The following is a 26,647-nucleotide window of genomic DNA, read 5'->3' on the forward strand; positions in this document are numbered from 1 at the left end:
ACGTAGCAGGCCGGGTGGATCGCCGGCTACAGCAACGGGACAGGGAGGGCGCCCTCCCACGAAGACCTGCAACGCCTACCCACGTGCCCGCCAGGCCCATGCCACCTAAGGCCTCTATCTCCTCACCCGGCGAGCCGATGCAACTAGGCCGTGCCCAGCTATCTGCCGAGGAGAGAAGGAGACGCCGTACCCAGGGGTTGTGCCTGTACTGTGGCGGGAAAGGGCACTTCCTAGCCCACTGCCCGGAGCGTCCGGGAAAAGACCGAGCCTAGGTTATTCGGAGGAGCTACTCCTAGGCTATGCGGGCTCAGCTCCTCAATGCTCTGCTCCAGTGACTCTCAAGTATCCCGGGGGCGAACTCCAGACCTTGGCCTTCATTGACTCTGAGGCCGAGGGGAACTTTATAGTAGCAGACCTGGTTCAGCAGCTACGTTTGCCCACGCTGCCCAGACGTCCTCCGTTACGCGTCACATCCATCCAGGGCACCTTGCTCCCCGGGATCATCTCCCGCTCCACTGTGCCTTTGACTCTCCAAACGGGGGCGCTCCACTCCGAAGAAATATCGTTTCTGGTCTTGGAAAGGGCCGTGCACCCCGTAGTACTAGGACTACCGTGGCTGCACCGCCACTCTCCCGTGATTCAGTGGGACACTCTCCAATTGACTCAGTGAGTCCCTTCTATTTCTCGCACTGCCTCCAAGTACCGCGCCCTCCATGACCAGTCCTGCTCAGTGCCTTGAGCCTCTTACCAGCACCCTATCAAGCCTTCGCGGAGGTATTCTCCAAAGAGATGGCAGAGATCCTTCCTCAACATCGGCCCTTCGACTGCGCTATTGACCTGCTACCCGGTACCACACCGCCTCGAGGCCGAGTATACCAACTATCCCTGCCTGAGACCACCGCCATGTCCAAGTATATCACAGAAAACCTCGCCAAGGGCTTTATTCATCCCTCTCGTTCTCCTGCCGGGGCTGGTTTCTTTTTCGTGGGGAAAAAGGATGGCTCGCTCCGCCCCTGCATCGACTATCGAGGGTTGAATGCCATCACCAAGAGGGATCGCTACCCGCTCCCATTGATCCCTGAGCTCTTGGATAGACTCCAAGGAGCCAAGCTTTTCAGCAAACTCGACCTCAGGGGAGCCTACAATCTCGTTCGCATACGCCCAGGAGACGAGTGGAAGACTGCCTTCAATACCAGGGCTGGGTATTACGAGTATCTGGTAATGCCCTTTGGTCTCTGCAACGCCCCGGCAGTCTTCCAAAACCTCATGAATGAGGTCCTGAGGGAGATGCTCCATTCCCACGTCATCGTGTATCTGGACGATGTGCTGATATATTCCAAAGACTTAGAGACTCACCGACGGCACGTTAAGCAGGTGTTACAGGTTTTAAAGGATAACCGCCTATACGCCAAACTGGAAAAGTGCCTGTTCGAGTGTGAATCCTTGCCCTTTTTAGGGTACATTGTCTCTTCTACTGGTTTCCAGATGGACCCCGAGAAGGTATCCGCCATCACCAACTGGCCCCGCCCATCTGGATTGAAGGCTCTGCAAAGATTCCTGGGGTTTGCCAACTTCTATACACATTTCATTCCCAATTACCTCGTAGAGTGGCTCCTCTCACGACCTTGACCCGTAAGGGAGCGTACGTTAAGTCTTGGCCCGACTCCACCGCTGAAGCCTTCGCCGACCTAAAACAGGCTTTCTTAACTGACACCTGCCTGCACCACCCGGATCCTTCACGCCCTTTTATCGTAGAGGTGGATGCCTCCAGCGTCGCAGTAGGGGCCGTCCTTAGCCAGCACTCACCCTCTGGACAATTACTACCCTGCTCGTACTATTCCAAGAAATTCTTGCCTGCTGAGGCTAATTACTCTATTGGTGACAAGGAACTCCTAACCATCAAGCTAGCCTTCGAAGAGTGGAGGCAATGGCTAGAGGGAGCGGCTCACCCGGTAACAGTCTACACAGACCATAAGAACTTGGAATTTTTGTCCCAAGCACAGCGGTTGAACCCCCGACAAGCCAGGTCGTCGCTTTTCTTCAACCAGCTCGACTTCACACTCCAGTATCGCCCTGCCTCTAAGAATGTCCGCGCCGACGCACTGTCGCGGACCTCGATGTCAGAAGAGGATCAGGAACCCCCTTGATACATCCTGGACCCATCTAAGGTTCACCTGACGGCCCTAACTGTGCTATCCCAGGGTAGAACTGTGGTCTCCAAGAACGCCCGGTTAAAAGTACTATGCTGGGCCCACGACTCATTGACAGGAGGCCATGCAGGGCAGGAGCGGACCCTAGAGCTACTGAAACCGATACTATTGGTGGCCCAACCTCCGGCGAGACATTCGGGCCTACGTGAGCTCCTGTCCTACCTGCGCTCAACAAAAACCCAACCTCGGACCCCCTTGTGGCCTACTTCAGCCGCTTCCGATTCCTACGGAACCATGGACCCACATTGCCATGGACTTCATGGTAGACTTACCTCCTTCTCAAGGGAAAACGGTAATCTGGGTTACCGTGGACCGTTTTTCCAAAATGGCCCACTTCGTGCCACTACCCAAGCTACCCTCAGCTCCTGAACTGGCACTCTTGTTTGCACAGCAACATTTTCCGTATCCATGGGCTCCCCCCAAGACATCGTCTCCGACCGGGGACCGCAGTTCACAGCCCGGTACTGGAGAGCTCTCTGTAAATGCTTCAAGGTTCAGCTCAGCTTCTCCACAGCCTTCCACCCGCAAAGTAACGGCCAATCAGAGAGAATGAATCGCTCTTTGAAAACATTCCTGCGCGCCTTCATAAATGGGAGACAGGATAACTGGACCGAGCTCCTACCCTGGGCGGAGTTCGCATACAACAACCAAAGCCATACTGCCACAAGAAGCTCTCCTTTTCAGGTTGTGTATGGGAAGCAACTCAAGCCTCCCTTGCCCATTGCTACACCCAGTTCCTCTCCTGCAGCTCAGCTATCCGCCCAACAGCTCCAGAGCCTGTGGCAGGCCACTCAAAACAAGCTCGCCACCTCTGCCACGGCAGCCAAGCGATGTGCCGATCAACACCGCCGAACCGCTCCAGTCTTCCTCCCTGGGGATTGCGTCTGGCTCAGTACTCGGAACATCCATTTAAGGATGCCCTCAAGGAGATTAGCCGAAAGAGTAGGTTTAGTCTGCTACAGACTGCGGCTGCCGTCCTCTCTACGGACTCACGACGCCTTCCACGTCTGTCTCCTGAAACCATTGGTCCTCTCCCGCTTCCACCGCAGCCTCCTGACACCTCTGCCACGCCCGTGGCTGAAGATCCCACGTACCAAGTAAGAGAGGTTGTCGACGTGCGCTTCTTCAACCGCAGATGGGAGTACCTCCTAGCCTGAGAAGGCTGCGAAGATGAGAACAATACCTGGGAGCCTGCCCGCAACATCTTGGACAAGTCCCTCCTCCGACAGTTCCACCTCGATCATCCAGGGAAGCCTGGTATGTTGAAGAGGGGGCATAAATGGGGGGGTACTGTTGCGGTCCCGACCGCCTCCCCCATGTTCGGGGTCGGGTCCGCTTACCTCCGCTCCAGTCCACAGGGGGACCCGCCGGGGTTCCGGTCCGCTGGGCCGCGTGGCCACGGCTCCGCCACGTGGAGAACGCCGTCCTGTCCGCCAGAAGCTCCGCCTCTCTCTTGGCCTCGCACGCGCGTGCGAGGAAGGCCCTTATGTGTGCCCAGCATCCGGAAGTACGGGACAGCCCCCTAGCTGACGTCACACACCCCGGGCCTGCATTTAACCAGCGTCCAGACTCCTAGTAGACGCCTTGCAACGAGGTTCCTTGAACGCTAGTTGCCCTCCAGACGCGGCTGGTTCCTGGTTGTGCTCCCGTTCCTGCTTCAGTGACTTCTCGTTTGTCTTCCCGGTTCTCGACCCCGGTCTGCTTCAGTACTCCATCTGTCTGCCGCCTGCCTCGACCCCGGTCAGCTTCAGTACTCTGCCAGCTTGCCGCCTGCCTCGACCCCGGCCTGCTTCAGCACTCTGCCAGTCTGCCGCCAGCCACGACCTCGGTTGCTTCAGAACTTTGCCTACTGGCTGCCGGGCCTGCCCTAGCCCGCTTCCGAACTCTCCTTGCCTACTACCTGTCTTGACCCAGTCCAGCTTCAGTACTCCATTGGCTAGCAGCCTGTCAGCCCCAGGCCTGCTTCTGGACTCGCTTGCTGATCCCTGCCTACTCTGGGCCTGCTTCTGCCATACCCTCTGCGGCCCACCGTCTACCTAAGTCCCAAGGGCCCGGATCCCTACGGGCTCTTCCCGGGGGGATTCTGGGTCCCGGGTGAAGTCCTGCCAGACCCATAGACTCCGCCTCCTTGCAGTCCGGCCTAAGATTCCACTGTATCACTACCGCAGTAAACACAACAAATCATGCATAAACCCATAAGCTAGGCTGGATGTACTTTATTGCATTGGTCCCTTAGCATTTTTCCCTCTGTAGGGTGGGAGACACAGCCTGCCCTAATGTTGATAACCCTATACAGTCACATGGGAGACCCTGCCAGAATCTGTAATGGAGGTCCACCTTATCCAGAAGAGGTAGTGACGCATATCCTTATCTTCAAATGCTCAGCTGTGAGTTAATAAAACCAAAACTGGACTTCCACAATCCTGCAGCAGAGGAAGCAGGGCAGCATAAGATGGGGAAAGGGGCAGCATGAGGGCAGTTTGCTATAATGCAAGACTCAGCCTTACAGACCTCCTCGCTCAGCATTCAGGGTGTTTACAATCAGTTTCCAGTGTAATTATTAACTGTTTATATTTATGTATTTTACAGATGTAGTAGATGAATGATATATGTTTATTATTTTGCATTTTTTCTTTGCAAACAGCTTTGGGTTGTGCTTTGGGATTAGGAAGATGGTCTAGAGATGTAAATTAACTTTTCTTTCGCCTGCAATATGATGTTTTTTAGATCGGCGATATAAAGACTACTCAGACCTATCAGTTTGCACTCACTTGTATATTTTTGTATGTTTTAAGAAAACAATAAAATCTTACATTGGACAAGCTGCGATGATGGGAAGTGACAAACGGGAAGCAGGTGCAGTGCCACTCTCCGATTAGAATAAACTCATGCAGGGGGCTTCCTGTTGTGCTCAAAACTGGGGGCAGGGCATTTACTAATATATCCCATTCAAATCCACCTCCACTGACAGATTAAAGAGTGTACCGTCTGCGCCATAGCGTGTTAAAGTACTACAGATGGAGAATGCGCTGCCCTTCTAGCAGGAGTGATTTTACTGAACTCAGTTCTGCTCTATAAGAAACTCTGAAATTCCCCAGAATCTGATGACCAAGAATGGGTCAAGCGATGAGACCGTGTCGAGGGGCGAGAAAGAAGCAAGGTTAGACTATGATGTGATTAAAAATTGTATACACTGAAAGTCACCAGTGACCTAGAGGATATTAAGTGAGCCTTCACAAAAGTGGGCCAAGTGTGCTAAATGTAAGATTAAAGAAACAGGTGTGCTAATGTGGGCCGAGGGACAGGTGTGCTGGATGTGCGGCAGGTGTGCTGCATGTGGTGGGCCTGGGGGGCAGGTGTGTGGAATCTGAGCTCTAGACAATAGTAATTAGATACAAAAACACCAGGAGATGAGGAAACTTTTATTCAAATTAACAATCAAGGAATAGAGAGAGAGAGAGAGACATGATAGGAAGACACTGCCCTCTGCTGGCACCTTCCAGAACTGCAGAGAAAGCTGATTGCAAACCTATTCCTTACACTCTTGTCACAGGAAAAACTACAAATTAAATCCCCTTTTATGCAAGTACTGAGTTATCTCCAATTAACAATTTTAATCCTAGTCCCATGGGACAGCGCTGCTGCGGAAGACAGGGCCCTGATGCCTGTGAGGTTGATGGAAAGACTGAGGCTCTATAAAGGTCACTTTGGCCTGTCCACAGCAGCCCACATAGCTGCATCTCCATACAGATGTGCATGTTAAAACCAGGGAGGTCAGAGAGGTGTAACAATACCATGGAAATAAAAAGGGCATGTTACTATAAAAAAGCAGCTGGATGTGAATCCATGAAGGAAGCTTTTTATCTTAGGCACATGGAAATACAGGCAGAGGATACTACTGAACGTTGTTACTTCTTTTGGAACAGGAAAAGGGAGAGAATGGGGTTGCAGGTTCAGAAGAGGTCACTCAGCAGGGCGGCAGGCTCACAGGTTCAGGAGAGGTCACTCAGCAGGGCAAAGGTCACAGGTTCAGGAAAGGTCTCTCTCAGTAGGGGAGGAAGAGGGGTATGGGTTACAGGTTTGGAAGAGATAGCTCTCAGCAGGCACTGCATGTTAGGATCCTGTCATCAGTGGTCACCATCCACAGCTTTCCCAGGTCGAAAGACACATGTTTGATGTTGTTGCCACAGGAATCCACCTGGCTCCAGGAGGTCCCAATAGGGTTGTTGTCAGTGATGCCTTCTCTGGAAGGAGAAGAGTACAGGATTAAAGTAGCTGAAGATGGAGAGTTGTAATTTTCACCCTCCTTGGCTTTCCTCCTTTTGTAGGAGGGGAGGCTGGACCCCATTGCTGACCAGGGCGAGATTAACTTCTTCAGCACCCCTAGGCATGGAGGTCCCCCTCTTACCGCCCCTTACCCCCCCAAAAGGAAATACCCCAGTGGCCAGTGAAAGAGTAACAAAGCATGAAATGCACAATAGAATTCCAGCAAATTCTACTAACTGAAGTGTGTCATTGAGAGCTTGTGTTTGGTGCAGAAGAGTGGGAGGTGGGACCTGGCTTCAGTGTTGCAGAGAGTGGAGAGAGGAAGCTTCCACTGCGAGCAGATGACGAGGGGCAACTATCAAATTGTGCAACGAAACAGCGTCAATTTCAATGTTGTCCTCCCACTCTGCCGCTTAATGTGCAAGGTTACTGCACAGGGAGACTCCAGAAGAGAGTAGAGAGGTAAGCAGGGCTGCACTCTCTCTAAATCTATGGGTAGTTATTCTTTATTGTTAAATGTTATGTAAGCTCTTATTTAATTCACTAATTTTGTGTAGTTAGCCTGGTTTGGGAGTTTGTTTCAATCAGAAAACGTGTTCATGTGGAACTTTGAAAAATAAAGAAAGCTGTAGCACATGTAAGGCAAGGGAATAATCTATTTCAGCCTTCTGAGCTGCAAGAGCAAGGTTTGGTTTCCCCCTGCCTCTTCCCTACTGCCCTGTGTAGCAGATAAATCCCTCCAAATTCCGAACTAACCTGAAGACCTGGCTATTTAAACAAGCCTTCCCCCTACAATTCCAGTTCCACCTCCCCTATCTACTTAACATGCCAGTTTTTGCTGAACTCTGTACATATCCCTTTTACTATTTTGAAAGAATTATATCATACTTATTCCTATAATTATTTATGTGCATTATCAATACTAACTGTTGTCCTTGATTGGTTTTCTGTCATTTCCTTGCTAAGTTTACTGTTCCTATGAATCCCATTTAGCCCTCTCCTGTTCAATGTAATTTCCTCCTGCTGTTATAGTATAAACCGATATGATGTTGCTACGAATAGCGGTATAGAAAAGATTATAAATAAATAAATAAATTAGTTTTTGGACTCAACCTGTGGCTTCTGTCTTCATCGGACCCAAGTTGCCGTGGGTCAGCAGGTGGCAGCAGTAAGCTGGCTGTAAAAGGGGCACCTCCTCTCTCTCTCTCTCAAGGACTGAGCAGCCTGAGTAGCAGTGTCTTATTAGATTTGCCCCCTTAAAGGCACAAGGGTGGGCCAGCAGTGATTCTCCAGTGCTTCAAATGCCACCAGCCCACTCCTGCACCATTAAGGAGACAGCTCGGATGGGAAGCTGCTGCTCAGGTAGAGTGGCCCTTAGAAGAAAGTGCTGCAGGAATGGAGAAGGCTCAGCTTTTCTCCGCATGCAGTAAGAACACAGCTTGGAGAGAGCTGGGAGGCAACCAAGAGAGAGACACAGCCATTCAGGAAAAAATGTATGCTGTTATCTCACTTCATAATCTGAGAAGTTATAAGGCAACTTTGAGATAGAAAAAACAGGGCCAAAGCAAGGGTATCAGACACTGTACAAGAGAGGTGGTCTGGACTATTTGGATTGTGGGGGAAGAAGGCGAAGTGCTGGGATTCTGAGATTCAGAGATTGGACGGGGAAGAGCTGGCACTTAGGGAGGGGTGAGGAGAGCAGAGACTGAGGTAGGAAGGAGGTGGACTCAGTGATTGGGTCAGGAGTGGTAGATTGGCTGAGAATATGAGTGGTTGGTAGGAGATGGGGGACAGGGAGGTTAATCTAGGAAAAAAATAAAAGGGGAGCCATCCACAAAAGGTTACTCTTAAGAACATAAGATTTGACATCCTGGGTCAGACCAAAGGTCCATCAAGCCCAGTATCCTGTTTCCAACAGTGGCCAATCCAAGTCACAAATACCCGGCAGGATCCCAAGGAGTAGAACGATTCCAAGCTGCTTATCCCAGGGATAAGCAGCGGATTTCTGCAACTCCACCTTAATAATAGTTTATGGACTTTTCCTCCAGGAACTTGTCCAAACCTTTTTTAAACGCAGCTATACTAACATCTTTTACCACATCCTCTAGCAATGAATTCCAGATTTTAATTATGCATTTATTAAAGATGTTCTTATTAGTTTTAAATGTATTACCTATTAACTTCATTTTGTATCCCCTAGTCTTTGTGCTCTTTGAAAGACTAAACAACCAATTAATTCACTCCACTCATTATTTTATAGACCTCTATCATATCTGCCGTCAGCCATCACTTCTCCAAACTGAAGAGTCTTAACATTTTTAGCCTTTCCTCATAGGGGAATCGTTCCTTCCCTTGTATCATTTTGGTTGCCCTTCTCTGTACTCAGAGTCCTGTAGTGGGGAAGCCAGCCACAAGTGAGGAGAATTAGGACAGTCAGGACTCGGCAGGCAGGATGGAAAGGGAAAGAATCCCTGGAGGGTGGGAAGAAAGGGGAAGGAAGATGATAATGTTTTGGAGAGGAGGAAAAGTGTAAGAGAATGGAAGGAAGGAGGGAAAATGCTGGGAGTAAGGAGAGACAGAATGCCTGGAGGAAGTGGGAGAAGGGGGAAGAATGCAGGGAGGGAAAGAGGTAAGAAAATGGGCGTAGGAAGACAGGGATAATTTGCCACAAAGCTGGCCCTGATGAGAAACAGAAATGTGCAGACAAAAACTGAACTGGAAACTCCAAGAAGCCAGACACTGCCTGCAGTGCAGCACTGGAGAAACAGAATCTGAAATGCATTTCTCCTGCTCTGTGCAAATACACATTTCCCAAAGCTGGCAGAGAAAATCAAGGACTTCACACCAAAGAATGAGCAGGAAAGACTCAGTGTAATCCTGGGAAAGAGGAGAACATGACAGAGCAGCAGGTCAGAAATGTAATGGGTGGATATTCATGCTGAGCTCACTAGGGCTGCCTGGGTTCAGACCTCTGTTGGAAAGCTTGAATCTGGGTACCAAATACCAAAGTCAGGCACCTAGTGCTGTCAACCAGTGCTAGGCACCTAAATTGCCCCCCGGACCAACCCTGCCCCTGAAAGTGCCCAGATTTTCAGCAGCTAAATTTAGCCACGGGGGTGGGGGTCTGTTATAGCCACCTCCCTCCCTGGTTAGGTGTCTCCATCCCAGTGTGAGCAGAGGGAATCCTGATCACCACCAGTACCCGGGATTTGCCTTTGTTATTGCTCTTTTCCGTTGTTTGTAATTTTATTTTATGTAGAGGGAACCTTCAGAGTAATTTCTGCGGGTAAAACAGAGCTTTTCCTGCCGTTACAAAATTGCCCACAAGGCACGCATACGGAAAAATTGGCAAATTCACTTATCTGGATATTCAGCATGAATGGGCATTGGCTGAATATCTTGCCTAAAGTTATCTGAATAAAGCAATGTGTCCGGCCAGTTACCCAAAGTAAAATGTAACCCTGGGTATGACCCCAGCACCTTCTCTTTTTGTGCAGATACATTTTCTCCAGGCAATAACTCGCCTTAGCAAGATTTAACCAGTGAGCGGAGAATGGGGAAGGGGGTGGGAATTTAAACATCAGGGTATGTCTGGTTAACAACCAACAAAAGTGATCCAGACAAAGCCTTTAGACCATGGACCTCTCTGTAAGCTGCAGAATTTAGCAAATGCTGTTTTATGATTTTTGCCAATTTGGATATGATGGGGCATCATCTACACTATAACTTTTGTTTCTCTCCCAGCCCTGCACTTCTGCACCCATCTCCGACGTTCCCTGCCCATCTCCTTGAACTCCACAATCCAAACTTGGGCTTTCTGAGTACCATCTGCAGGCTTCATCTGCTTTGCAGTTGATGTATTGTATCTGGCACACTCCTGAGATATCACCGAGAATCTGACATCACTCAGGATCAGTGTGAGAGCAAAGGAGGCCTATACTTTTTGTTCTTCAGTGCATGAGAATACAGGAGACCTGCCCCTCCTGCATGCATTTGCCCACTAGCAGAGCATGCACGGTGCTGTACTTGGGGAAAGGAGTTCAGGGTACACCTCTACTTCCACACAGCCGCCCAGGATCTCCCCAAAAAGGGCAGCTTTCCTTCTTACCTGCGAAAAACACTGCCCTGGGCATTCGCCCCGTAGACGGTGCCTTCTGTCCCAACCTCAATCATTGACAGCTTTCCTTCCACCTGCTGCCAGCGAGAGCCCTTGCACGAATCTGATGTGGATCCCCAGCGGTAAAATATGTCATCGTTGGAGTTGACGCCCCAGCAGCTCAGCGAGCCACAAGTGTGGTACTTCAGCTTCCCTTCCAAGTTCTCCCAGGGTGGTGTCGTCTGGTATTTTGCAGGAATGGTCCCAGACTTGCTGAGGCAGAAAATATCATCTTGTGCATTCACACCAGAGATGAACTGATCCCCGCCTGCATCTATTTGCTTGAGAGCCCCTGGGAAAGGAAAGGGAAGATGAGAACCTCGTGTTAGAAAGACCTTTATCTTTGCCACACTGACAGTCAAGAGAAACCCAGAGATCAGCTGGGATCTATGATATTGCAACAGGAAACAAACTAGGCAGATTAGATGGGCTTTACAGTCCTAATCTGCCATCATGGTCTATGTTTCTCCAGACTCTTTCCTGGTGAGGATTTACCTGGCATCTGGACCCAGTTGCCTGCCACCAGTCGGTAGATGTTGTCACCACTGTTCACACCCCAGATGCCAGCAGGGCCCACTGAGATATGCTTCAGAGAACCTTTAATCTGTGTCCAGCTGTTCTCGTACAACGTGTATATCTGGTCAGCACTGTTCACACCAAAGACCTGGCCATTGCTAACATCGATCTGCTTCAGACTCCCAGGAATCTCAGTACAGGGATCAGCTGGAATAGGGAGAGAGGAGAAAAGAAGATTAGCCAGGCATTGACTCATGGGCTCTCCCACCCCATGGAAAGTGAGCTGAATATCTGCCATGATCCATCAGGCACTTCCACAGTGAGATGAGGAGCCCAATTCAAAAGTCAGGAATAAAAAAACAAGAGTACCAAGCCTGCAAGCCAGCAACCATTATGAAACAACCTAACTTTTGCCCTTGAGTTATTTATTTATTTAGTTGCAAGCATTTGATATTCTGCATAAACCAAGCAGGTCTCAAGGCAGATTACAATCAATTTCTAATAAAATTCTTGTACATTTAAATACTAAGTATAAGGGGAAATTCAAGGAGGGTACGCTGAGAGAGGAGGAGATTGATGGGGACTGACTGAAATAATGCAGTAACAAGGTGTCCCTTAGGAGACAGGACTACGAGATTTCCAGGGAGTAAGGGGATGGAGGATCTAGCTTTATTAATAAAGGTACTCCCTCGGTGGCAGGGGAAGTAGGGTTAAAGAGGGGAGAGAGTTCCATTTCCTGCAACTTCCTCTGAATAAAACAAATTATGCACGTGCAAAGCCTGAGCAGAAAGTGCCAGGAGACGTTTGTCGATAAAGGTAAAATTTAAGTCCTGCACTGCTTCCTGCTCATTTCTTTGCCTGCCAAAATGTTCTGTGAAGATGTTTCCCTCCCAGAACACTGGGGGTCATTTTCAAATAACCGCTGTAGGGCTAAAGTCTGAAGGTTCTTGTACTTGGAGATTTTTGACCCAATTTGCAAAATGAACTTAAGCACCTAACTGGGCTTTGAATATTCATGGGTTTGGTGTTCTATACATGGACTTACACACAGAAAGGTTCCCCCTGCTCGATGAGGTATAAGTTTCTCCTTGCAAACGTATGCGTGTAAATCCTTTTCCCTGCCCCCAGAGCTCCTTCATGCAGGGCAGGTAAACATATACAGAGAATCTGATTTCACTCGTACTGTTACATGTCTGTAACCCTGGCTATGGTCACTAGAAAGCATTTCTGAAGGACTCCTCCTCTCTAAGGGGGTCAACAGAAGGACTGAGAGTTCTGTTTCCAGAGCGCTCTGCAAAGTGCAAGATCCTTGGAAGGATACATGGAAGTGTAGAGCTAGTGCTAGGTGATAGTAGGAGGTGTCATTCCCCCAAAGAGGAAGGGTTTGATGAAATGGTATAAAAGGTGCTTCCATAAGCACTGAGGGGAGGAGTGGAGAGAGCTGAAGAGAAGCCCTAACTTAGAGAAGTTGGTTGGTGTTTGGAAGTGTTGAAGACCCCTGATTTATCATCCACGTTCAGATTTCTCCCAAAGGCAGAGAGGTACTAACTAGGGAAGTCCTAGTAGATGTGTTTGAATTAGGTAGTTGGTCTAATGCAAGGTCCCTAGGTCTTTGGAGCAGGACAAACAATTACTTTGAAGGAAGGAGTTATTACTCAAAAAGACTGAGTGATTGAAAATTCAATCTTAACTGCCTTTGCTACATTTTTTTGTTCCTGTGAATCGATTTTGAGGATCAGAGTTCTTATCTTGTTGCTTTGTTGGGACTTTTCAATAAATTCTTTCCTTTTTGTAAATCAGGCCCTATATTTTTAGGCAATAGATGTGCGGTTTCAACATTGTGGAAAAGGTTCTTATCAGTGGCAGATTGGCCTATCGGGGATCAGGCATCCCCTGGTGGGCCGGTCACACTGGTCACATGGTCTGCTGAGGCAGGCTGCGACAGAGCGCAACTCGCTGCTGCTGGAAGAAGCGCTTGGCGGGATGCAACACAGCTCAAACTGCCTCAACTGGATAAAGGGCTCCGTGGGGCCACAAAGGAGCTCAAACTGCCATGGTTCGATGAAAGGCTCAGCAGGGCCGCGAAGGAGCTCTACCTGCTGTGGCCCGAAGAGAAGGAAGAATGACGCTTCTGGTGGTTTCAGGGCCACCAGGAGCATTGACCTCCTCCCACCTGCCCCCAGCAGTAAATAAGGAGCAGCGCTGGCATTGCCAAGGCCCAGCAGAAAGGAGGAGGCCTAAGGTATGTGTGTATGACAGAGAGCATCTGTTGGTCTGTGTGTATGAAAGAAAGAACCTGCATGTGTGCATGCATGAGGGAGAGTGCCTGTGTGTGCATGAGAGAGAAGGAAGAACCTGCATGTGTGCATAAGATGGGAGAACCTGCATGTGTGCATGAGAGACAGAGCCTGCATGAGTGTATGAGATAGAGAGCACTTACTTACATGTGTATGAAAGAAAGAGCCTACATATGTGCAAGAGACAGAGTGCCTGCATGTGTTGAGGCGACAGAGTGCCTGCATGAGTGTTATGAGAGAGAGAGCCTGTGTGTGAGCCTGAATGTGTGTATGAGAGACAGAGAGAGAGCCTACATATGTTGAGAGAGAGAGCGCCTGCATGTTTGTATGAGAGAGAGAGGCACCTTCATGCATGTATGAGAGAGAGAGAGTGCCTATGCGTGTGAAGGGGAGAGACAGAGGATAAAGATTGTGTGGCCCCCTTCCCCCAAATCCACAAACAGTCTCTGGGTGAGTAGAAATCAAAAGATCCTGGTATTACTTTATTTACGGTATGGGAGAGCTGGACATTTTTTAATCCTATTTAAATTTTGGGTGTTATTTCACGTGTCTACTATTTTTGAAATATTTTAGTGGTATTTGCAAATATTAGAACAAATTTAAGTGACCTTTTAAAATTATTAGATGTTTGTGGCTTGTTTTGACATGAAGAAGCCAGATACCACCAAGGGCCAGTTTTGAAAAAATCCCCCAAGCGGATATTTTCCTGCACTCCGCCCCTGCTCCTTATACTGGAACAAGCCCTGGTTTGCTGAGCCTTTCTTTCTAGCCCTCTGAGAATAAATGGGAGGCCTCCTGCCCCTTCACACCAACCCTCTTGTGTTTAACAACTGTGCTCCTCTTCAGGATTCATGAGGTACAGCTTTATCAAGCTTTCTCTCTCCAAATTAATCCCCATGTGTGGAAATAATTATGTAAATAAACAGGTGAAAGTTTCTGATGGTTATCAGCTGGCTAAGATTTCAATCCCAAATTATACCAATCACAGTTATAAATATTGCAAGAGGACCACGTGACGCGATGGTGGAGTAAGGTCACATGCCTGCCTAGCTCCGGATCCCCACCTCGCATTCTTTTTATTTTAAACGGTTCCCTGCGGTGATTTTTTTTTCTCATTTTCGCCTAGCTCAGTCTTCAACTACCATGCAATTTGGCCGTTTCTTTCTTCGCTATTTATCCACCTTTGTTTATGGCCTCTAAACTGGCCAGCGCCGCGAGCGGACAAGCTGAAGTTAGCGGGATCCAAGATGGCGACTTCGCTCAACGCGCCGCCATCTCCGGCAGCGACGGGAAGCTAATGGATTGGAGGTATTGGCTGCAGTCGTGGCCGCATTAGAATCTAAAATTTGACAAAGTTTATTGCAAAGTTCGATGAAGTCTTTTTTCTTCTGATGGAGATGGTTAAGCAGATGCATGAGGTGTAGACGAAAGTGTCTGCAGCGAAAAGATTGCATGCAGGCCCTGGAGACGGAGGTGGCCTCGCTTAAGGCTGACTGGGTCACACAGTCTCAGAAACTAGGCGACCTAGAGAACCGGTTGAGAAGGGATCTTAAGATTTATTGGCATCCCTGAGAGTATTAGCCAGTCTGCTCTTATTGACATTTTAGAGGACTGTCTGCCCTGAGCGCTGCAGATCGGAGTGAAGGATGGCAAGTTCAGAGTAGAGCGGGCCTGACGTTTAGAGCCGTTCCTTTTGCAAAAAAACACATCCCCACGGCCTGTGATTGCTAAGCTGCTGAATTCAGCTCATAAGATGGAGATATTGCAAGCCTATCATAGACATCGGAAACGTGATTATGAAGGCGCAACAGTTTTGATTTTTCAGGATTATTCGGCACAGGTGGCAGCCAAGTGCAAAGCTTTTGCACCGATCTGCACCCAACTCGTGGAAAAAAAAAGTACCATTCGCACTGCAGTTTCCAGCTAAGCTTAGATCACCTATAATAGCACTGTGACTATTTGTGAGTCAATGGATGCTGCCACCGCATTCCTCACCACGATGTCTGAAGCCCGGGTTGGTTGATAAAAGGCTTCTGGCGGTTGCAATGTGCTGGGCTTAGTTTCAACAACAGATTCTTTCTGGTGTTTTATACAGCTCAGTGGTAAATTAGGTTCTTTTTGTTGGTTGGGCTGCCCATGGCCTATGGTCTCAGTTGGCAAGCTGATGCGCTGGAAGATTCAGCTATGTGGTTTTTGGAAGTCAGACTGCCAGTGATTGACTCAGCTTCCTTTTGCCCAATAATATTTGGCCCCCAGGGAGGTTATTTTGTTTTTGATCTCCAGGAGCTGAGATTGTGCGCTGTATATCCTTGGCATTATCTTTTCTTCCATTTTCAATTGTTTTATGTTATGCATTCTGCCGATTTTTGTTTGATGTGTTGGGAGGTGGGGGATCTCCATGCTCGACGGCTGGTCTCTTGTCCTACTTTGTGTGAGGATCATGGCTGGAGTGTGGAGGAACATAAGGCACAAGGGGTGAGGGGTTGACTTGGGATGGGGTAAACTGATGATTTCGAGGGGTTTAGTTACTGTATGACCTGGGTGATACGTTTTCAGTGGACTGGACTTAGGCTGGGAGGCATGGGTTGTGATATGGGAAATGCTGCCTGCATGTCCTGATATGGTCCCTGGCTAATTAGTCGCCCACAGCAACCTTTAGTAAGAGTGGCCACTTGGAATGTCTCGTGTTTGGGGTCGGTGGCTAATAAAGTGTTGAAAATTTTACGAAGGCAGCATATACTTATTGTTATGCTGCAAGAAACTCTGTTGGATGAGAAGGAGCATGCAAAGCTCCGACGGGTGGCTCGGAGAAGGTCTATTCTTCCCAGGCGGAATCCAAGAAATCTGGAATCACCATATTGATAGGGAAACAGGTTGCTTTCAATTGATTCAAGTGATCACTGATCCGGGTGTTCGTTATTTAATAGTTTTGGCAAGCTGTTTGGTCAAAACGGTCACTATCTGTAATGTTTATGGCCCAAATGTGTATCAACATTGTTTTTCATGAACCTTGCTAAATTGCTTGCTGATAAAGCTGAAGGGTGTATTTTTTCTGGGTGGGGATTTCGACTGCATACACAACCCCAAGCTTGATCGTTCTTTGGGGTGTGGCCTGCGTGGGGATTGCTCTGCCAAGGGAGTTTCTTATATCTGTAACGCCTTAGATTTACTTGATCTATGGCGAGTTTTACACCCTGAAATTAGGGAGTACACGCACATCCTTTAGGGCGCATGGTTCCCATTCCCGTCTCGATTACTTGCTCACTGGGGTTTTCTACTTTTTCTAGAGTTACACTTGTTGAGATCGGTCCCTGGAGGTGTCAGACCATGCTATGCTGTGGCTTGATCTAGAGGGGTTTCGTCCCACTGATGTACCTTTCTTATGGCAGTTCCCTAGATATTTGTATACTGATCAGGGATTTAAAGATTATCTACACAAAAAATGGGAGGATATGAACGGCATAATGAGGTTCATAGGGTAATCCCAGCCCTTTTCTGGGAAGCGGCTAAAGCAGTTTTATGGAGAGACATATCTTACATAGCTTCCCAGAGGAAAGTCATATCAAAACTTTTTTTATTATTGGAAACTCAATTATGAAAGGCAAAGAGGGCTTATGAGGCCCAGGTGACCCCTGTTCATAAACAGTGTTTTGTGGTGGTACAAGCTACATTAAATTTCCTTTTACATAAACGTGTTCAGAAATCATTGCTGTATTATAAAGCAAGATTTTATCAATATGATCATAAGATTGGCAGGATGCTAACTAATTTAATGAAGCGATGGGAGGTCCAGAGATATATCAAGGCCTTGAAGGAGGAATCCGGGGTGCTCAAAAACTCAAGGATATCAGTGTCATGTTTCGATCTTTCTATGAGAAGTTGTACAGCAGTTCCCATGTAGAGCGCACGGATATTGTTAAATATCTAGGAGAAATTACCTTGCCAAGGTTCCAGGGTACTCAGAAAAGAAAAGCTGAATGCACCAGTTAAACCGGAGGAGATATAGTGGGCAATTCAGTAGGCCCCATATTGAAAGCGCCCAGCCCCAATGGGTTCTCAGGGGAATTTTTAAGTTAATGGGGTGGTAAAATTCTTTTATCCTTGGGGGACATGTATGAGGAAATAATTGCGAAAGGACATTCCCTTGGCCCCTAATTTAGCTTACATTGTGGTTCTACCTAAGCAGGGTCGTGATCCCTTGCTACCTGGCTCGTACCAACTTATCTCCCTTCTCAATTTTGAATTAAGCTATTGGTAAAGATTATGGCAGATAGGTTGTCTTGTTTCTTGCCAGGATTAATTGGAGATGACCAGATAGGGTTTGTTAGAGGGAGGAATTCTGTGCTTAATATCCGGAAAGTGATAGCCACTATGTAATATAGTAAATTAAATCATTTGCCCTTCCTTCTATTAGTTTGACACCGAAAAGGCATTCGATAGGGTTAACTGATAGTTTATGTGGGAGGTGTTAACGGCCATGGGTATTGATGGATATTTTTGTGAGGTGGTAAAGCTGCTGTATAGTATACTCATCCAACCGCGTCTATTTGGTGAATGGAGCTCCTTCGGAAAGTTTAGAGTTAAAAAGTGGTACTCGGAAGGGCTTCCCCTCTCCCTGCTTTTGTTTCTTCTTACTTTGGCACCTTATTAATAAGGATCAGGAATAATGTAACTATTCGGGGTGTATCTTTTGGGGCAGGGTATTGAGCAGGAGTTTAAGCTTTCAGCGTTTGCTGATGATATCTTGGTTCATATTATGGATGCGACCATGTCTCTGCCAGTCCTGTTTGTGGAATTCCAGACTTATGGGTCTTTGCCTGGGTTTAAACTTAATTTAGGTAAAACGGAGTCCTTACAGATGATGGATGATGTACAGAACTTGTGTGGGTCCCATTTTCCCCTTTAAGTGGGTTCATGATTCTTTTAAATATTTGGGGATCATGCTCTACAGGGAGGCTCCACGGATTGTAATGGGATGTAATGGGATCTAAACTTTTGGATTCTTGGCTAGATCTCCCCCCTCCATATTGGGGTGGGTGAATTGATATCAAATGTCAATTCTTCCACGATGGCTTTAACTTTTTCAAATGATGCTGTGCTGGTTGACAAGAGGGGAGGTAGCTGGCATTGAGAGGCAAATGTGTAATTTCTTGTGGCATAGGACTCGGCCAAGGCTACATTTGACTTGTTTAATGAGGCATCGAGATGATGGGGAACTGGGTCTAGCAAATATGAGGTACCATAACGTGGCGTGTAATATGCACCATGTAGGGGACTGGTTAATGGGAACCGCTTTTTTCCCCCCCTTGAGTTTGTAACTGGGCTTGGTGGCTCCCCAGGAGCTGCGTTATGTCTTACATCGCTTGCATTTGGCTCTACCACCTCACCGTCAGCGCAGTGTGCTTATAGTTCCCATTATCAAAGCATGCCACTGGTATTGTAGGCTTATTAATGCTGATGATAGGGTTTCTCATTTTTTGCCTATTATTGGGAATGCTGATTTTAGTCCGAGGTCTCACTCTCACCCTTTTAGGGATTGGGCTCACAAGGGGATTCACATCATACAGCAGGTTCTCATGGAAGATGGCTCGGTTGTGCCGTACATAGACCTCTGTTCTAAATTTGCCATTTCCATGAGACTACAGTTTTCTTACCACCAACTGTCCCATTATCTCAAGTCTCTAGATCTTAAGGCTTTACAAGGCGACCAAAGGGACATGCAACCTGAACTGTTTGATATAGATGACCCTGATCGTCACTCCATTTCCTTTTGGTATAAACTGTTACAGAACCCTTAGAAGGGTCCGGGTTATGAGCAAGTGGTGTCAGGGTGGAATAGGGAGATCCATCTGAGCCTTTTGGGGGATTACATTGCCTACTGTCTTTCTAAAGTACGTCGTATTACTATTAATGTTCTGTTGAGGGAAATTCAGTTTAAGTTTCTTTTACGGTATTTTATTCTCGATCTCAAGCGTTTAATTGTCACTTGGTGCCTTCTGATATCTGTCTGAAATGCCATCTTGAGGTGGGGTCATTGAGACGGTTTTTGGGAATGTGAGTGCATTCAAGCCTACTGGAGGGAGATGCAGTCATGGTTACAAGTAACGGGTATGTCATTTGCCTTAGATGTTAAGGTGTTTTTATTTGATGATTTCTGCACTTATACTTTCTCATCGAGCCATACAAAACTATGGTGCCTAAAAGCGTTTTTATTGGCAAAAAAATGCATTCTACAAAAATGGACATCAGGGGATCCCCCACTATCGGTCAACTGAAGAACCTGCTCTTTCATATTGCCAATTGGAGAGAATATGCCAGAACAATTGGATTTTCCAGAAAAAAAACACAGATTTTCCTGAAAATTTGGGATTTCTATTTGCAGCATCTACCCCTCGAGCGAGGAATCTAATTTTGAATGATTTGACATGGATGTTGCCACTCAGGACATTATGTTTCTTTTTTCTTTGTCCTTTCCCTCTGAGCTGATCTGGGCTGGGGGGTGGGAGATATTAGTTGCTTGTTCTTTGGTGATTATGATGTCGGGGTGCAGCAGAGTGTACGTACCTTGACTTTGGATGCTCATATGTTGCCAAAATAAAATATATTTAACCATAAATAAATGCATTTCAGAAAAGCTGCCTCTGGTGTGGGTGGCTTTTTAAATCGCTCTCACTAATTTGCAGTTTGAACTACAGGAATGGTGGGGTAAAAGGAGAAAGCTATAATTAATTCCTAATTAATAAGGGAGAGAGGTACAGTATTAAATTAAAGTACCAGGAGATAAAGGAACTCACCTGGTGTCACACAGAGGCAGTGACAGAGTCGGGATTAGAACTGAGGCTCAGGCAGGTAAAATGACTTTCCTGGGGCCACACAAAGCACGACTGGGATTAGTTCTCAGATATTCCTTAGTCAGGGCACCTTTCCTCTGTAACAGGATTTCCCCCTTCCTCCCCTTTTGTTTACCTGAGTTCAGTCCAATAAGAAGCAGCTGCAGCAGCAGGGACACCTGGAGTCTCTTCATCTTCATCATCCTTGCTCTAACTCATGCCTTCATAAGCTGGGGCAGGGCTTTATATACACACACTGCACCTGAGTGACACCCAAGAAGGGCCGATACCGTGACTGCAAACACTGAAAGAATGAAAGGATTTTCCTCTAAAAAAAATCAATAATGCTTTGGCCTCCTCCTCTCCAAGGGATTTGTGAAATGCTGACATAACCTTTTGTAAGCATTGTCAAGACAATAGAGCCCACTCAGAAGTGACACACCCACGATAAGAGGCTCAGCACTATCTGAAAGCACACACACTCATAATCCTTCTTGCACAACAGTGTTGCCAGATCTGAAATATGAAATTCTGACATGGGAAACTCTAAATTGACAAAAGGAGCCAAAATCACATCCCTTCCCCTCCATGATACTGCCTATTAACCTTGATAGAGAAAACCACTGCCTTCTAATTGCATCATACTGAGGACAAGCTGAAAAGTTACACATCAGAGCTCTTATGTTCCCCAAAGTGTGAATTTTCTGGATTAATAAATGATTTCCAGGAGACAACTAAGAATGCACAAATCAGAAGTGCAGCCTTCAGATAGGAAACAGTGAATCGTGTTCGGCTGGAGGGAGAACAAAATCTGATCGGTAGAGATTCACATCACTAATTTTTTTTTTAGTGAGGCCCGAGCAGATAAAAAAAACAACCCACCCGACCCTTTAAAATTGACCCGTTAGCTTCCCCCACCCTCCCGAACCCCCCCAAAACCTTTCACATGTACCTGGTGGTCTAGCGGGGGGGGGGGGGGGTCCGGAGCCATCCCTGCACTCATACCCTCTGTGCCGGTATCAAATGGCGCGATAGCCACTTGACCTACTATGTCACAGGGCTACAGGTGCCATTTGGCAGCCCCTGTCACATGGCCATCGGCCATGGCGCCATTTTGAAACCAGTCAGCACTGAGGGTATGAGTGCAGGGATGGATCCCGGACCCCCCGCTAGACCACCAGGTACATGTAAAGGTTTTTGGGGGGTGGGGGAAGCAAAGGGGTCATTTGTAAAGGGTCAGGGGTGGGTTTTTTAAATTGGGCCGTCGGCGCCATTTTTATTAATGGCAGCCGATGGCCCGAGAGCGGGAGATCGCTCCCAGGACTCCCAGTAGATCACCAGGTATTTCTAAAAGGTTTTGGCGGGGTTCGGGAGGGTGGGGGAAGGTAAGGAATTAGTTTTAAAGGGTCGGGGTGGGTTTAGGAGGAGTTTTGGTGTGCCAGTTTTCCCGCCCTCCCCCCAAATAACTCCCGTTAGTGGACACTAACCCCATTAACGATTTTTCACAATAAATCAGGGGAATTTCTATTGTTTCACGCACTCTAACGATTTTTGAAGATTTAAAAAATATCTGACGATTTTTTTTAAATCATAAAAAAACGATTCACATCCCTAGGAAATAGAGACTGAAGTTTCATGTGGCCCCAAGCCACACATACGCACACTACTTAAGAAGGTTTGCATCTCTTTATTGATAGAATTAAAGTGACTATGATCAGAAACCACTGGAGTGAGCCACACTCCTTCACACCCATCCCCAGTATCATCTTCCATTCTGTTACAGCCCCATTTCCGCTTATGTATTTAAATTTCTGAAATGCCTATTTAAAAAAAACAAAACTCTAGACAATATACAATCTAATATGCATATAAATGGATTGTATTAGTCAGTCAGTCATATCAATCACAGTGACTGTGAAGCACGGTCTCTCAAGCTCCTACATACAGGGACAGGCAGACATAGGCACGTACACATAGGCGGACACAGGCTCACACCAGCCACAAGCCAGCTTGCATAAGTGCATGCAAGCACACTCCAGCATGCACATGCAAGCAAGTAGAAGTGCAAAGAAACTTGTGGAAGCATGCATAAGCTTGCAAATGTGTGCACAAACTCCCACACACTGGCTCACATATGCACACAGGCTTGCACACTCACATGCAAACACACTCAGAGGCACAGACATAGGGCCCCCCCCCCCCATAAGCACACACGTAGAGGCACAGGCTCTCCCACACACACACACACATAAGCAGGCACAGGCACCCACACAGACTGGGAGAAACATCCACACACAGGCATAGGCATACACACAGGCTGTTATAGACCAAAATACCCCAAGTAATACCCGGACTTTTCATTAGTGTCAATAAAATACAATACTAAAAACATACCATATAAGGGCCATTCAGATATTAGTATTAAGCTAAAAACATAACGTAAAAAGCACACAATACCCACTATGTCCAAATTAGGTGTCAGGAAAAGCACCCCTAACCATTTCTGTCTTACAAATCTCTTAAACCTTAAATAATCTTTCTCTAACTTAACATGCTATGGTAAGAGATTCCATAAAATAGGAGCAGCACACAAAAAAGCACAGGTCCTTGATCCGACCAGTCTGAATTCTTTAAGTGAGACCATCTCTGGCAGATCTATAACAATGCCTCGGGGTGCACAGCTTAACCTTTCAGTCAAGTAACCGGGGCCCAGGCCATTCATGGTCTTAAAGGTGAGGCAGAGCATTTTAAACTGCATACAAATGAGGAAGGAAGTCAATGTAAGTAACTCAAAGCTGGAGAAATATGGCTCCTGACGATACAGCCTACCACTACCCTGGCAACCACATTGTGAATCACTGTAATCTGTTGAAACTTTTACTAGAAAGACCCATTAAAAGGGACTTACAGTAATCCATACAAGAGAGCACCAAAGCACTAATTTTTTTAAATCAGTCAGGGCCAAATAAGGGTTTAGTTGACGAACCATTAGTAATTTAAACATTGCCTTTTGAACTGTACAAGAGATTTATTTTTATTTTATTTTATTGTATATTTACCTCACCCTTTTTTCTTGGTGGCCCAAGGTGTGTTACATTCAGGTACGGTAAGTAGATGACTCTCCATGATAAAGAGCAACACCAAAGTACCACCAAGGCTCCTTTCCTGAACACACTGTGCTCTCTACCTCAAGTACAACGGGTCATGCCAGCTCCCAAAACAACGTGCCTCACATGCACCAGAAAGGAGACCTTCCCAGAAGCTGCTCCAACACTCAGGAACTCCTACCGCTTTGCATCACACTAGCCCCGGATCTCCTTTCCTGCAGGATACTGGTGACAACCTGGCTCTTCAATGAAGCTTGTTATGAACTCTGCTGCCCGCGGGATTCCCCGTGAGCAGACTCACTTACCACGCTGCCCTTCTTCACCCGACGTGGCAAGACGCTGCCGTCGGGCCTCCAACGCGGCTGGAGCCGCGGTCTCGCTTGCCCCAAGCGGCCCGGAGGCCGCCCTGGATCTTCATCTCTTCCGCAGCCGGAAACCGCGGCCCTTCCTGCTTCTCTCCACAGGGCTGGGACCGCCCCCGAAGCGATTTCCATCTTTGCGGCGCTAGGCTGCAAGCCCCGGTTCCATCCGGCAGCTGGAGCTGTCCCCGGGGCTCCCCGCAGTGGCTGGAGCCGCTGCCGACGTCAGGGCCTGCTCCTCAGGCCCTGCCTGCGTCTATACGCACAGACGCTGTGCAGGCCGCTGTCCACGGTCCTGCACAGCCCCTGCTCCTGCTGCTTCTTAGGTGCCGGCCCGCAACTCTCTCCCTGCTTTAAAGGGCCAGGCACAGGAAGTGAGCTGGCCCCACCTTCAATGGGACTTCCTACTTTAACCCTATAAAGGGCTGCTTCATCAGTCTGTTCCTTGCCTTGCATCGGAGTTGCTTCACTCTGGAGGCTTCCGCCTGCCAGAGCTCCGTCAGGTCTTCTTCGTCTTCTCCATGGAGTTTTTGTTGTCTCGCTACGTCAAGTTATGTCTTCGTTGCCTGAGGTCCCCGTCCAGGTGTCCTGGTGTCTCGTCTTGACCTTCTGTTCCTGTTGTTCCTGGTTCCTTGATGTCCTGTTCCTGCGTCTTCGTCTTCAGCGCCCTTGAGCCTTCTGATACCTGTTAGGCCGGGGGTCCCTCGGATGATGTGTGCCTGAGCGTGGACTGGCCTACAGGTGGACTGTTGTCCTGTGCTCCTGAGCCGTCATGTCCTGCCAGCCGTGGGTGGAGCTTCGGACGACACCGGCTCCGTCGTTGGATTCTGCTTCGACTGGATCCTTCCCTGCGCTCGTCCTGTTCTCAGGGTGGTCCGCAACCAGCCTCCTCAGGCTGTGTAGGGTGCGCAGTGGGACAGGGTGGTCCGTGACTTAGTCCCGCGGGTGGGCTGAGTAGGGCGCCCTGAGAGACAGTGCCAATGTCCTTCTGCTCAGCTTCTCTTCTCGTCTGGACTTCGTCAGTTCCTCGTCTCGTCCTGGATGCCGTTGCATCACTCTTGGTGTCATGTTTTGTTCCTGATGTCATCGCATCGACCCTGGTCCGGGATGCCATCGCATCGACCACTGGTCCATGATGTCTTCGCATCAGCCTTGGTGTCAAGTCTTCGTCCTCGATGCCGTTGCATCGATCCTGGTGTCATGTCTTCATCTGCGATGCTGTTGCATCGATCCTGCTGTCATGTCCATCTGCCCTCAACCTCAGGCCAGGCCTGCTGCTCCAATGCCGATCAAGCGGCAGGTCCGAAAGGGCTCGGAATGGTCGGAGGACCATTCACATTCCAACATCATCTGTTGTTGGCCATGGGAGCTTGCCAGCCTGGCAGAGGGTAAGACCGTCAGCCATGCGGGAGCATGCCGTCAACCCTTGGCTCGGCCCTGAAGGTCTGGGCCTGGGCTGAGGCCCAAGGGCACACTAAACACCCCCGATTCGTAACAAAGCTTTTCCACTTCCCATGCAGCTCGAGCCATCCCATAAACTCTGCCCTCACTGAGTTTCCTTCATGTACCCCAAAAGAAAACCTGATTCCTTGACTCAGGGTTTTGTCTGCCATTGTTGCACCTGCCCTCACTCAGGTCCCTTCATATAGCCGTCACCTCTTCCCCTGATCTACCAGCCCAATCCAGGAATCCATGGCACCTCAATATAGAAACTACCCCAAAATTTCAACTTTGAGGCTGTTGGCACTAAACTCTTGCTCCTATTGTCATAACTCTGATAGTTCTTTGTACTTGGTATACTGTGTCTGGCACCATTGTACACTCTTTATATTTTATATTTGATTTATCTATTGCCTTATATATATTATATCTTATATTTATTATGTGCATTATGTATCTACTTAACTTTCTGTAATATGCACTGAACTCCTCTGCTGGAAAAGCATGATATAAATCAAAAGTGCTCAAACAGGTCCATAGGGCTCCCCCAGCCAGTCAGGTTTTCAGGATATCTCTAATGTATATGCATGACAGTTATTTGCATGCACTACCTCCTGTGTATTTAATGTTTCTCATTAAACAATTCACCTATGAGGGCGAGAATTACTCAATTAAAAACTATGGGAAATCAGTATCAGAAAAATTGTGCTCCCAATGGAATAATCCACAGGCTCTTGCCCACAATGAGCTTCAACCAGTATCATATATTAGAGCATCTCATTCACATCATATTCTTATTCCCATTTTCATTTCTCCTAACTTCCATAATTTTTATTTTATTTACTCTTAAAAACATTACTTCAAAACTTTCTACAATTTACTAAATTATGTTTCCTTATTCATTTTTCACATAATACTTATCTGAAATCACAAACGGCTTCTTGTTCCTACTATTCTTCAAGAGTGGTGCTCAAAACTCAATCCCACAAGAATCCCAACATTGACAATGTTTCGGCATTGAATGCTTTCTTCAACATTTTCTACAAAAGAGCACAAATAATGTCTATTAATAACATTTTTAACATTTTTATCCTCATAAATTTATACCAGACGGCTACCCTTATAAAACATACCCTTTATTTTGATAATCAGGTTCTTCATCAAGCTCATTTAAAAATGGCGACAAACACTCATCAAGCGCCATATTTTACTCCCTTTTTAAACTCACAAAGACCTTTGAATTACACCAATCACAGCCCTGCATATCCTCTATCCTAAAACACTGACCAATTCACATCCTTATTGAGTCCTTCCGGATGTATTGTCTTTAAAATGAATATCCACCGCTGTTCAATCTGAAAAAGTATACAATTACGATCTCCACACTAAACACCCCCTTCTTAACAGAATGCAAGGCCTTCGAGGCCGCTTTACGTAACAATCGGAGCCTAGTGTGTACTCCTTAT

At 47.4% G+C, this 26,647-nt stretch overlaps 1 protein-coding gene across 1 annotated transcript; it reads right to left on the reverse strand.

Moving 5' to 3' along the window:
• Positions 1–5,617: 5,617 nt before the first annotated feature.
• On the reverse strand, positions 5,618–20,560 carry LOC115076104 (fish-egg lectin-like). Its single transcript, XM_029577220.1, has 4 exons — positions 20,412–20,560; positions 11,128–11,355; positions 10,585–10,924; positions 5,618–6,454 (listed from the first exon to the last, which is right to left on the reverse strand). Exons 1-4 carry the CDS (start codon positions 20,476–20,478, stop codon positions 6,307–6,309), a joined length of 783 nt encoding a protein of 260 aa, XP_029433080.1. The 5' UTR covers positions 20,479–20,560; the 3' UTR covers positions 5,618–6,306.
• Between the last annotated feature and the right edge of the window lie 6,087 nt (positions 20,561–26,647).

The sequence above is a fragment of the Rhinatrema bivittatum genome, chromosome 14 (genome assembly GCF_901001135.1).
Source record: "Rhinatrema bivittatum chromosome 14, aRhiBiv1.1, whole genome shotgun sequence".
In the NCBI taxonomy this organism is placed as follows: domain Eukaryota; kingdom Metazoa; phylum Chordata; class Amphibia; order Gymnophiona; family Rhinatrematidae; genus Rhinatrema; species Rhinatrema bivittatum.

Bases quoted from the DNA above. Each gene is read 5' to 3' on its own strand.
- LOC115076104 (XM_029577220.1), bottom strand. From the start codon at position 20,478: ATGATGAAGATGAAGAGACTCCAGGTGTCCCTGCTGCTGCAGCTGCTT. The intron at 11,356-20,411 runs GTAAACAAAAGG...TCCCTATTCCAG, and splicing joins TCTTATTGGACTGAACTCAG to CTGATCCCTGTACTGAGATT. The intron at 6,455-10,584 runs GTAAGAAGGAAA...TTCTCCTTCCAG, and splicing joins CAGGGCAGTGTTTTTCGCAG to AGAAGGCATCACTGACAACA.